Raw genomic sequence first — 13438 nt, forward strand, 5'->3', positions numbered from 1 at the left:
TACCGACAGAAAATATGGCATCCCCACTGATTTATAAACTAGGGCACAGAATACTAAGTTTTATACTTAAATATAGAACTTGTATGTTTGGGGTTTTTTTAATTCTACTTGCCTTCTTTCTACTTGAGGAAATAGTGATCAAATGTAAATAACTTTAATCAGTTCCCTAAAGAGAGAGACAACTGTAAATGAGCTGGTAGCCACCCCTGGCTATAAAACTTTCTGCAAATCTCATAGTTGTAACAGATCCCACAAGCAACTTGAATTCAAGTAGTCTTACTGGTGATGTCTTACTCCTTCCATGTTCTATATCTTTGAAAGAAAACTTATTAAGGGTTGACTCTGATTTTCCTAGAAAGCTCAAGTAGTAGTGGTTTTGTTTTACATACCAGTAGACACTTGCAGCATAAACCTGGTCATAAAGAAGTAGGTATCATCTGTACAGACAGGAGCACTAAATGACCTCTCACATAAAACTGTTCCAAAACCATCGCAGATAATTTCAACAGTCTGGTTTCATAACTCCATTCCACCCATATTTATCTATCAGTTCTAGTTCACAAGACATCTGTTTATACTGTGACAGTCTAGTTGCATTAGGCTACATTTGCAGAAAGTTACACCAATAATAGGTCATTACAACCCATAAGGAAGATAGAGAGTGGCAGAGGGAGTATCCATATATATATTTATGTTTAGTTACCATCAGTGGTCTTTTTTTTTTTTAAATTAATATTTTTTTTAAAAAAAACAAACCCCTCATTTATACTTCTGGCTTCTGTAATGTCTCCTAGCAGTTCCACAATTTATCCATATGCTACATGGAAAAATACTTCCTTGTCACTCCACATGACCTGACTTTGAGCTGAGAAAACCAAGATGACAGCTGTTGTTATACAAAACCTGATGCACTCCCTCCTCCTCTACATCAGGTCATGGGGTGGAGAGGCAGGCAACCAGCAGATAAGGGCTTCAGCAGAGAGAGAGAACATTAGCCTTTCCCCTCGCACACCTGATTTCCTCTCCTGCTACTATTTCCAGAGCAGTTCACCACCTCCTATCTACTGCCCAAAATTGGGAGAGCTGGTTACTAAGCTGAGAACGTGAACAGTGCTAAGCGTGTCACCGAGTAGCATGAGGTGAGATTAACAGGAAGGGATAGAGTTTCCCTCCTTCCCATAAAGCCACACCTGGGTAACAAAAGCACCTTCCCAGACTACTGCTTCTCATGATTCTCAGACCTTAGTACTCTGTTCAAGCTCATCCTTCTACGACTATTTAAGGCAACTATATTTCAACTTTACTAGAAATATAAATGCATGTTATTTTATTGTGTACCAAAAGTACAAATGAATAAACTTTCTTCAATGCAAACAATAAGCATGTGCAGTATTTGGTCTGCATACAGAATACACGAAGACAATTACAAGTTTCTGTCAACTTTCAAACTTCTGCTCAACAGAAATAGACTTTTTTCATGGTTTTAACTTTAAACAAAGAAAAATGATAGGAAAAAAAAAAGAAGTTAAAAAACACTTGTTACAGATGTTCGAGATATCTGTTGTTGACTGCATGCTTTGGTAAAAGAAAGGGAGAGAGCCGTGACAGCAAAAGTTAAACCCCAGAAAAATCTAATGCTGTTCAATTAAGCCAAATAAAAAGTCTGGCTCTGAAGAATAACTACACACAAATGGAAAGAATAATCTAGACAGGAATCCCACACGTAAACTATTTACTATGTAGCTGTAAGAAACTGACATATAAAAATGTCTTCAATATTTTGACATACTTTGATATATTTCAGTTATGTTTTCACTTTAAGGATTAAGAGGGGTTTATTTAAATAAACTTTCAGATTACATCAAAAACAGGAAGAGAGATTAAGCAGGTGCTTAATCCAAGGTGTTATATTTTTAAAAACTAAATTACATCAGCCTTTAAAAATAATGCTGCCTTGGCAGTAAATTATTTCTGCTGATCTTTCACACACACTTTTGCAACAAACTTAAATTAGCTGAACTTTTGGCAAGCAGCAATATAAGGACGTTAAAGTCAGTTTACATTACTACATGAAATTTAAAAGCTCTGTGGTGCTGCAACTTATTTCTCAAGATTGCTCTGCTTTGGAATGGCAACATCCACACACTACCACTGTTAATCTCCCAGAGGTCTCCAAATGTGTAACAATTAAATCATGATTTATGAAACTAGACGCCCTGCAGTCTCTTCAAAACACTGAAAATTTCTTCATCCCAGCTCTCTCTGACATATATCAGACAGAAGTGTAGCAATTACAATGGTTTCAAAAACATCCCCATCTTCAGATTCAGTCATTTTAAAAGTTTCAACATGTGGAAATATATATTATAAGAATGTATGATTTCAGTGCGAACTTCCAAAAAGAATCAAACTACTCATGTTAACAAGACTTCTTCTAAAACATCTTCAAGAGAAGTGTTTGAATGAAAACGTTCAACACAACTGCTTCCCAGTATGCTATTTGATTTCATCTCAAATCTCACACACGAAAGTCAAGCCTATTAACCTAGTATTTTCCTTTAGATCAGTTTTCCTATTGCATTCTTTATTTTACAATAGAGAAATTAAAGTTTCAAAGTTAAATACCATGATCTCTAGTTGTGATTTTTACTTCAAAACATAGCTGGGATTACTGTCTCAATGCATTTCAGAGCATGAAAGAATCCTACACCAAAGCTAACCCTGTGCAAGTACTCTTCTGAGCAAAGATCAGTAGTGCTATGAAGTCATACCTAATGATTTTACAATGTGTAATCAGAATAATGTCTCTCCTGTGACTAAGCTGTCACAAGACCAAACTCATTTGACTCAGTTCTCTAAAGGGCACCCACATGAAATACAACAGCATTCCCTGACTTCAAGAATTTCTACAGTATCTCATATCCATCTTCATGTGTCTAAAAGGATGCGCACTTCTTAATCTTCCCAATCTTCAGTCAATTCAAGTTGACTAAGTGAAAAACATTATAGAAAGTTCTTCCCTTATATCCACTCAATTGCACTGACATAGTCTTATGACCTATCTTGAAAAACAATTTTGGATTTTCAGATTATAACCATTTTCAAAGGAAGGTCATAGAAAGCACATACAACCTCATGGAACACAGCTGTAGATTTACAAAAAACTTTAGGTGATTCCTGAAGAACGAACATTCTCCCCTTCACGTCATGCCATTCACTTATTTATAAAATAATTATGAAACCTTTTCCTAGCTCTCAAATTTTATGTAATCCCACGCTCACTTGCTCTTAACTAAAGATGTATTTCAATTTTACCTTGAAATGCACTGTGATGCTCCAAGGAAGGGCTGTATTTGATGCATGGAGATCAAACAGCAAACCAATTGGGTAATGCCTAAAAGTGAAGAGATATTAAATGAACATAAAAGCTGTGCATTTAATTCTACATATAACAGTTAACATACTTGCATTTACATGAAAAAAGTTTGCTGTGACTCCCACAATTAACATTCATTATTGCTTATTCAGAAAAGTTATACAGGCAGGTATAAATGACTGATAGTTTCTGGCAGAATCAAGTCTGGAACTGACATGTTCAATATCTAAACCAGTGGTCTTCAAGCCGGTTTTGTAAGAGTATAGTGGCCTCCAGCTGCTTGGTGGAATCATTCAAAACAGTATTTTTAGTTAAAAAGCTTGATAATGATAGGAATAGCTGGTCTGACAGAAAAGTATACATGCTTTCAGAAATTTAAACGCATGGGTTTATACCACATTGACCCTTAATACCTCTTCCTTCTCTCACTTGCCTGATGTCATTGCAGAGAATAAGTAGTAAAGTGAAAAAAATGATATATGTGTAAAAGGGCTGAAAGATGATAGATCAAGATGAACTCTGTATCTTTACTATCAAATTAAGAAGAATGGAAAGGGAGAAAAAAGATTAAAGTTTTGTATTTCGGTGTAGTCTGGATTAAACATGAACAAGCTGCTTCCTCCAAATATTCACTTCTGTCTTATAGCTTTGTCTCCTTTAAATACATTAGGAGATACAGTCTCCAACAATATAAGGAATATGTATCACATACGCAAAACTTCCACAGGCACTCTAAAAAGATATTTCTGCAACTTTCTCACAAGCAGACACTGGCAAGATTTTTTGTGGGTTTTTTTTTTTTTTCAGCATACCAAGCTCCATTCTCTTATGTTTCAAAAATCTTCAGGAAAAGAGCCTCACTAGCTTTTCATCCTACAGAGAGATAAGCACATGCTTAACTGTAAACTCAGTAGTTCGACTGAATTAAACAGGATTGATCAGAGGACGCAGAGCCAAGCACGTACGTAAGTTTTGAAAGTTCAGAGAGCAAAAACCGAGAGCATTGCTCTAAAAGCACCTGTGCCAAGCAGATTTCCTGACCTTCTAAACTCTCACACAGCAGTGCTTTAGCACCCTCTACGGGTGAGCTAACCCCAAAGCTAAGACAAAGTCACTTCACAACAGCAAAATTAAAAAACCCCACAAAAGTACTACAATTCTTGAACTTACCTATTGCATTTGCAACTTCTTAAAAGGAAGAATAAGGGGAAATACAAAGAAGGTATCTAGAACTGTGTTTTCTTGACAAAGGGAATAAAGAATATAGATAATGCATATCCAGATTTATCCTGATTCACTGCTAATGTTCAGGTTTTTATCGCTTTATTACTGTCAATCATGTTTTGATTACTTCAACAGGGATTCAGCAAGAGTTCCACAAAAAAGTGGGTTTGTATTTTCCAGGTAATAAAAATGAGATTTCCTTTAACAATTAGATGAACATGAACAATGACTTTCAGTTACTTTCAATTTATACAACAAAAGAGATAACCACAAAAAAAAAAAAAGCGCAAAGCATCAGTTTTTGGACTACCTCTACATCTTCTACCCAGCGTAAGTTACAAAATAAAGTTCATGTACTCAAGCTTTCTTCAGTAAAATCCTTGTGCTTTGCACCATTGATACATGGTTTTTATTTTGAAAAAGCTCTAAATTTTGTTCTATAGCAGAACACATGAGATTAATGAAGAGAGTAGACCATGAGAGAAATCATTTTCTATTCAGAAGCACAGCCTTCCAGTAAGAGTAAAGTTCGCAACAGGAGTGAGGCAGTCCTGAGAGGTAAGGCATGTCCTGCTTCAAATTCCAGTGCTCGCACACTGGCATTTAATCTGAAGCCAATAAAAGCCTTAAGTAATGCCTGTACATAATGCTGTGTTTCACTTATTTCTAAGATATAGTTACAAGCATTTTTTAAGAGTCTGGAAACAATAGCACTCCATATAACAATACTAAAGCTATTCTTTATATTTCCTTCATAGTAAAACCTGGTTTCTTAACCAGGATGGAGAATTAAGGGAGGCACAAAGAGAGAAGTTGAGAAGAACAGAAGACTTGTCAATCTGTACATGGAATAAGGAAAAAAAATAAATCCAACGTTCCCTCACTCCATTCTTAAGTGTTTATCTACCTTGTGCTATGAGCCAGTACTCCCTCATTAAAGATCTCGCTTCCAGTGGTACTGCTGCAATGCTGCTTCTGAACTTCTATTTGAAAAAAAACAGGCATTGCAATTAAAGAAATGCACAAACGCTCTCTAGAACGTACTGTAACCAGGAGAATTAAAAAAAAAAAAAAAGGAACTAAAAAAACCCCAAGAGAGCCTTTAAAGATTCCACACCCCTCTGCAAAAGAAAAGACAAACAGAACAACAGCTAAGGGAAATGTCCAGGCAAGAAAGGTCTAATTTTTGAAAAAAATATTGTATTGTTGAAATCAAACTGGTCTTAACTACAGTGGGAGCTAAGGAGAGGCAGACTGTAGAACTTTCTCAAAGGAAACAATGGGAAAAATATCAAAGAAAATGTCTAAAACCACAAATCTTTTTTTACAAGTTGCTAGAATAACGATTGGTTCTGGAAAGTCTTCAAACTATAAAAGTGTAACAGCACCTTGACTTCCAGCCATTGTCAATTTACTACTGCTTTTATTATTATACAGAAGGTGGTTTCAGAGTGCGAGAGAAATCCTGGAAAACACCATGTTAAGTACTTAAAATCCTTTTGAAAGTGACAGATGGACAGTAAAAGTAAAATTAATTACTACTTTTCTAACAATTTCTTTCTGAACTCAGGACAGAAAGTGAGAGCATGAGTTGGCAGGTTGTTTTCAGACCAGAATAATTTATTGCAGTAATTCAGTAAGACATGTCACGTGAACTGATAAACCCAGGACAAAAAAATCCTATACTCCAGAACTGTTTGGGATACTACATGTATTAAGTGGCCAAAATCTGGTGTTTAGGTACTTCTATGAACAAATGTTTCATTGAGGGAAATTTTGGCTGCATCGGAAAATAATCTTACCTTTTCCTTTAGTATTCCGTAAGAAATATTTTTTTCTTATATCTTTTAAGCAAACGTTAGTGTTTTCAAACAATATGTCAGCTATGCCTGATCAAATGGTGCTTTAACCTTTGATCTTCCACTGATTCCTGATGAGGAAGGGTCAGACATCCATCCAGTTCGTACTAGAGACACCTATGAGACTACCAGAGCTAGAGCACAATCCACAGAAAGGGGACAGACACTCTGCTGAAGGCCACGTGCAAGTGCTCAAAACGGATGGTAACAAGCCATAGAGTTATCCCCTAGCATTTGCTCAAGAAACCACTCTGGCACATCAGAGGCCTTCACTCAGGCAGGGCTCCTGAGAGAGGATGCAGCTCTCCAGGTCTCAAGCTGCCAGGAGAGCTTGGGACCTCTCCTGAGGGCTGGGGCAAGCAGAGACAGCATCCTTGCCTAGAGGAGATGTGTGTTGGTGGAAGAGCTATGTCACCAAGTTAAGGAGCTGCAGGAAGTCAGTGAGCTGCACAGTGTTGGGGATGATAAAAGAGATTGATGGCATTTTCACTGAGACCTTGCAGAGGTAAGAGCCTAAACTCCCAGCTGCACAGAAAGGGGGTCTGCAGTCATTGGAGTGGCGAATGGACACTCACAAGAAGAGGAAGACTGGAGACTTATGACCTCTGGTAAGACAAGGCAGGGTCGTTCTCCACCTGCAGTCAGCGCCTCAATGGCAGACAAGGAACTGGAAGCTCCAAGGAAGCATCAGAGCAGCCTCAAGAGAACATCCACACCAAGAAGAAGCAGTCACAGTGGTAGGAGACTCCATCCTACAGGGGATAGAGCCCTCCCCCATCCGCCAATCCCACTTGCTACTTGCGGAGGTTTGCTGCTTGCTAAGAAGCTGCAGACAGACTGGCAAAGTTTGTCTTGTGCTTGGATTATTAGCCCTTGCTGTTCAACCACAGGGGCACAAATGATAAGCGTTGCAAGGGAACCCTTGTGTGTATCAAGAGTAACTATACAGCTCCAGGGGCAAGGCGGCATTTGCACAGTTTTGCCAATGAAGGAGAAAGGCTCAGAGACACATGAATGTTGGTCAATAACTGGTTGTGAACCTGGTGTGACACCGGGGACTTGGCTTTTACAGCCACAGGACACCCTTTGGGGATAAAGGGCTGCTAAGGAGAAATGGAATTCATCTAAGTGGGGCAAAAGTAACTTTGCCTTCAAGTTGGCCAGCCTGGTGAGGAGAGCTTTAAACCATGAACAAAAGGGTGTGAATACCACTCCACAGCCAAGTGAGAAATTAATGGACATGGGTGGAAAGCAAGTGGTGAAAGGTGACAGCTACACGGGAGATCTCGAAATGATACAAGAGGGTAGAAGAGAGTCTACCACAAGCATATGTACATAAATGCATACAGCTTGGGAAACAAGCAGAAGAAACTAGAGCTCCACGTGCAATGACATAACTGTGACAGCATTGGGCTACCTGAGATATGGTGAGACAGCTTGCGCAACTGGAATGCTGTTGTGGATGGATGGATACGAGCTGCTCAGGAAAGACAGGCAGGGCAGATGAGGGAAGAGGGTTGTCTTCTATGTGAGGGAGCAGCTTAGATGCATGAAACTTAATGGGACAGTCAACAGGTTGGTTGAGATCTTGTGGTTCAGGATCAGAGGAGAGTATAGTAAGAGCAACATCATGGTGACAGTTTGTTATAGCTCATGCAATCCAGGTGAGGAAAAGATAAAGTCGTCTTTAAACAACTCAAGAAGTTTCTGCATCACAGACCCTGGTTCTTGTTAATCTCTGACATTTGCTGGAAAAGCAACATGTTGGGACACAAGTAGTCAAGATTTCTTGATACAGGCATTGGATGGACCAGAGCTGACCCACAGCTGAATCTGTTGCTTACTAACAAAACAAAATAATTCTGGATGCGATAATCAGTGGCAGCTTTGGCTGTAGTGACCATGAAATGGCAGAGTTCAAGACCCTGGAGAGACTGATAAAGGAGAGTAAGTAGAATACAGACCTCGCATAGTTCAGGCTCAGCTAGCTCAGACACATCATTGGACAGAGCTTTCAGTCCCTCACCTGCAGCCAGAGCACTGAACTTATCCTAGTTACAGAAGTGCAGATGGAGAAGGAGGCATCCTGTTGCCAAAAGTCACAAGCTTCCAGGCCTTCTGTATCTTAGGAGACTATTTTCCAATCCAATAATCACAAACTGCCTGCATCTCCTTCAATGTAGTTGTAGGTTTAGGCTCCTGTAGCTGCAGGGTCTCCGAGAAGATCTGATTCATTTCCTTCTGCAGTCTCTGATGCTGCACATTCTGATGACCTCTTCTTGCAGCTCCTTAGCTTGGTGACACAGACCCTTCCCCAGCACACACCTCCTGCAGGCAAGAAGACCATCTTCCCCTGCCCCAAGAACCTCAGTGGGAGGCCGCAAGCACTCTCCAGACCAGGAGAGAAAGCTTCCTCCTCCTTTAGGAGACTGGCCTGAGTGCTGCAGACCATGAAGTTGAAACTATGTTTCAGACTTCTTCCAAAATCTCACTGGAAAACAGAAGAGCTGCAGCTAAAAGGAGATAAACTACATCTCCATCAGGGATGAAACCTCACAGACTGTAAGAAATACAACCTCATAGTGCCAAGTAAATAATTAGAATAAGCAATATTACTAGCAAGTTCTATTTGATTCTGAATGCAACAGTTACACTTAAAAAGATTAAGCATTAATGCTCACTACATTCTTTCTCTACAAACTACTAGCTCAATCTCATTCTCTGTTCTGGTATTTGAGTCTTCCCTGGAAGCTTCAGCTATTTAGGGGATTACCATTCTCCTAAAATAATGGTCTGCAGATAGCATTTTCCCTCGAAAAAGCAATTCCACTGAAATCAGTAGAGCTGTTCCTGGCAGGATATACCTAGATTTTTCTGAAATATCATAATTACACTATTCATTTTCATTTCAGTGTTCAAACAGTTTACTAACTCTTCATTTAATTTTAGAATTATAATTTATATTTTTACTCTATATCTATATTCTATTTTTTTTTAAACTAGAATTTAAAATTCTAGTTTAAACATCATGGTATTTGAAAACTTACAGAAAATACAGGTCTATTTTTGGTTGAAGTAAAAAGCCTCTCTTTCCTTTCTTGTTACAACTTCAGTGATACTTCTAAAGTTTCCTCCCATTATCTACCTAAGATTATGAACACACTGGGAAAAACAGTACCTTGCTCTTTACTTAGACAGTATCCATCATGATTCAAGGTCACTATGGCACACCAAGAAACCAATTATTGTTAAATTCCAGATAATTTAAATAGATGTCTAAAGCTGGTTTTGCCAGCCAGTTTTGAAAAAGTGAAAAAAGCTAGTTTTTATGCTGTTCTATTTACATATTTTCAAGGTTTACACCAGGTTGGTCTCAAAGAAACAAAAGCCTAGAAGATATCTACTGCATCACCAAGTCTAAAGAGGCTCCATGATGTGATGCTTGCTAATCACAAGACAATCCAGGTTCAAGAAGCTAAAACAGTCACCGGTAGTTTTCTTTCCTATTATGATACAGGAAATAAAGATACATAAAAAAACCTCTTCAGCATTCATTACACTAAATACTTTCTGGAGAGCTGATGCTATCTATACAGAGCTAGTAAATATTGCAGCTCTCAATGTTTTCTTTAAACTCGGAAAGAAACAAAATCTGATGAATAGTATTTACAAAAACTAAGCAAATGAAAGAATGGCGGTCTAATTTCCCAGCCTCTCAGAAAAAAAGATACTTTTAATAGACCATATGACAGAACCAAAAATAGAATCAACAGCAGTAAGTTCAATAAAATTGAACTAATTGAATTCAACAAGAGCCCGCACATCACTACTAGATTTTCTGTTTTTACAGTGCGAACACATATGATACCAATGAAAAGTGAAGGTTACAAACATGGTTTATTATCTTTAAGCATATATCCTGTTTGCATTCAGTCTCCAGAAATACTACTTCCTATCTGTGTTACTAGGCATCTTTTAAGAAGGCAGAATAAGCTAAACAAAGATTTATTTGGTGATTTTACTGCAAGAAACGATAAAGCCAAAACCACAGGCGTTTCATATTACAGTAGCAACTAGAACAAAAACAATAGGTGCAGTGCAACCTCTGCCTTATACATATAGTAAGTACAAGCAAAATAACCAAAAATGTGTCCAATATCAAACCTTCTTCTGTTTTTTCCAAACAACATGCGTTTCTTACCCGCCTCTTCTTTCGCCATCTTTGAAACTCAATGGAGTGATTAGTTTAGGCAAAGTAGTGACACTGTGCTGAACTTGATAACTCTTTACATGATAAATTAAGTACAAAGTTAAATAAACTCACCATTTCAGTGGTGTACCTTCATATTCAAACCATATTTCACTAATTTCCTCTTGTCTCATAACTTTCTGAAAGTGTTTCTTCACTTTGTCTGTTACCAGTGTCAAGTAGCTTATCCTTGGCAAAAGCAACTGGAAAAAAAAAAAATAGAAGCTTTAAGTATACCTAAAATTTACTAAATTAATAAAAATCTGTAACAAGCATGCATTTGCATAACCAAACCTCAGTCAGCTTCCCCCCCCAACCTTAAGGTAAGATGTCTTTTAGACAGTTTACTTACTAATGGTTAATGAAAGGCTATAAAATTATGTACTCAGAAGATGCAGAATAGCCGTATCCAATACACTAACACGCACAAAAAAATAAAAAAAGTTCTTGATTCTTTCAATGTGGTGGGAGGGAGAAGAGTGAAATTTAATTTCTGCTTTTCTGTGTTTAAGCAGGCCAAAGAATGAAGTTTTTAACCTTTTTCATATGAACAGATAGGAACATATTCTAACTTCTTATTTAATATAATAAGCAACTGTGTATCAGCTATTATTTCAAAATGGAAATTCCTACAAATTTAAAAAAAAAAAGAACAAAAACTAGCTGCTTAACCGTTTGGTTTCCAAATGTGTTTTGTATTTCCAATAGCTGGCAATTTCCATTTTCTTTGCACTGGGTTTGCCAATTCAACATGTTAGTCAAGACTGCTATGATTCTTCCACTATTTAACCTTTGCCCAGCTACTAAAATCAGAAACAAAACTATCAATATTTTATCAGTTGAAACAAGACACCTTCTTACAGCTTTCTGGTACGCTATCTTTGTTCCTCAAGTGTAATGTTATTCACTATCCAAAACAGAATGCTGCATTATTTTTATTTGCAAGCCCTTCCCCCGCTCTTTTTTTTTTTTAATCTCATGCCTAATAAGACTGGTTAGGCAGGCTGCATCAATCAGTGCACTGACTGACAACTGTATAGTACATTTACTTAAGACGAATCAGTCTGTAAGCTTTAATGAACAATGCCTCTCAGTATCCCAATGAGAAAAGATTAACCTCCCTGTAAAATCACATTTAGCTTTGGAGCAGAGATTTTAAATGAATTATATTCATCCTGTAAAGTTATTTTCATTTCCTAATTATTAATAAAATAGATGGGTCTAGGGAATCAATAGAAATAAATTATATTTTGCATATTTAGACAGAGAAACATTTGTTTTTCAGTGCTCCTCATAACCAGTGTTGTTTCTTAAAATATTTTCTTTATAGTATATGGATAATGCTAGGCCTTAAGTGAATGTCTATGGTACAGACATCCTAAACTATGTAAGGATATATTTTGTCTGACAGAAAACTTGATCTCTGCTGCAACATTCTTCCATAATCTCTCCAACAATTACACCACATTTCGATATATATACATTAAATAGTATTTTGACTGATACTAGAATTTACTTATAAATATTTGATTCACAAAGAAGTATGGAGAGTAAATCAACAGTAAATTCTTATGAAAGAGAATGGATTTGTCTTTTGGATAATGCTCCATTAGGTTACTAATCTGCCTACATCTGTGAAACAACTAAATTTTAGGATTATATAAAACTACAAAAGATCAAGACTCACCACTATCACAGTCATCAAGTCAGTTAACACCTGATCTTTTATGTAGCATATGGTTTTCTTTTTCCATCTGTTGCTCTTATCATCATATTGTTTCTACGTTCTTTCATAGTATTCTAATTCAGCAAGGTAATTATACGCAGCCTTCAGTTTTAAAAGGTGAACAATCTTAATAAATTCAATGAAGTCATGTACACACTCAAGTGACAATTGTTTGGTACCCCAATGACTTGAATGACAACATAATCTTTTCCTTTATTAATCTAATTCCACACATATCTGCACTGATTGTTCTTGAGACAATATAGTTCAGGCTATTCCAATCAAACCCAAATATTTTTGGTAATAATTCCATATTATTCCTGTGTGATATCTGCAGTTAATATAATGCTGATATATTCTGATATGAGACCCATTTGAACTGCTACAAAAGCCAATTTTCAGCATGCTGCATGTGGCACAGCCATGTGGGAATTGATAAATACATTAAAGTAGTATTGATTGCAACACTGTGTGACATAATCCTTTAAACTGCATAACTAACCTCCTCTGTAAAATATTTCACTTCAGTTTGTAGTGTGGAATAACAATGCAGTTTTTATTTCAACATAATTGGAGATCACAGACAGTAACTAAACAGCATTTAACTGAATTTAACCAAACCCGGCCAGCACTCCCAATGGGCCTCTTTTGAGTACAAAGCCCAACAGTTAATTAGGTTAACAGGGACCGGTGGTTTTTCAGAGCTGCAGAGTATTTGCAGCCCCTACTGAACTCTTTCTTTTGTCTTCCCACCTCTTCTATCTTGCTACACTCTTCCCCTTTCATGGGAGACACAAAGGGATCCGATTCCATCATTTTTCTAGCTTTAATTATCCTAGAGATTTACAAGTATACTAAATCTGTTAAGCAAGACCTTTAAAAGCATAGTTTAAAGACATTTTCATTTTGTTACCCCTCTTAATACCCCTTCTCCAGCAGTTGTCTACACTCAGTGAAAGACATCAATTGACACAAAACATTTTTACTCCTAAATCCTGTAATTT

General features: G+C 37.2%; 1 protein-coding gene across 4 annotated transcripts in view; it reads right to left on the minus strand.

Moving 5' to 3' along the window:
• ATG5 (autophagy related 5) overlaps positions 1–13438 on the minus strand; it is an 83098-nt gene that overhangs the window by 64059 nt on the left and 5601 nt on the right. For all 4 annotated transcript variants that reach the window (XR_008576361.1, XM_054820346.1, XM_054820344.1 and 1 more), the window contains 2 exons: positions 10784–10911; positions 3316–3394 (listed from right to left, as the gene is read on the minus strand). Coding sequence is in view for 3 of the 4 variants with exons in the window: in XM_054820346.1 (XP_054676321.1) it covers positions 3316–3394; positions 10784–10911 (207 nt within the window). In the remaining variant the exon portion in view is untranslated. The remainder of the gene's footprint in view (positions 1–3315; positions 3395–10783; positions 10912–13438) is intronic.

The sequence above is a fragment of the Grus americana genome, chromosome 3, assembly GCF_028858705.1.
Source record: "Grus americana isolate bGruAme1 chromosome 3, bGruAme1.mat, whole genome shotgun sequence".
Classification (NCBI taxonomy): Eukaryota; Metazoa; Chordata; class Aves; order Gruiformes; family Gruidae; genus Grus; species Grus americana.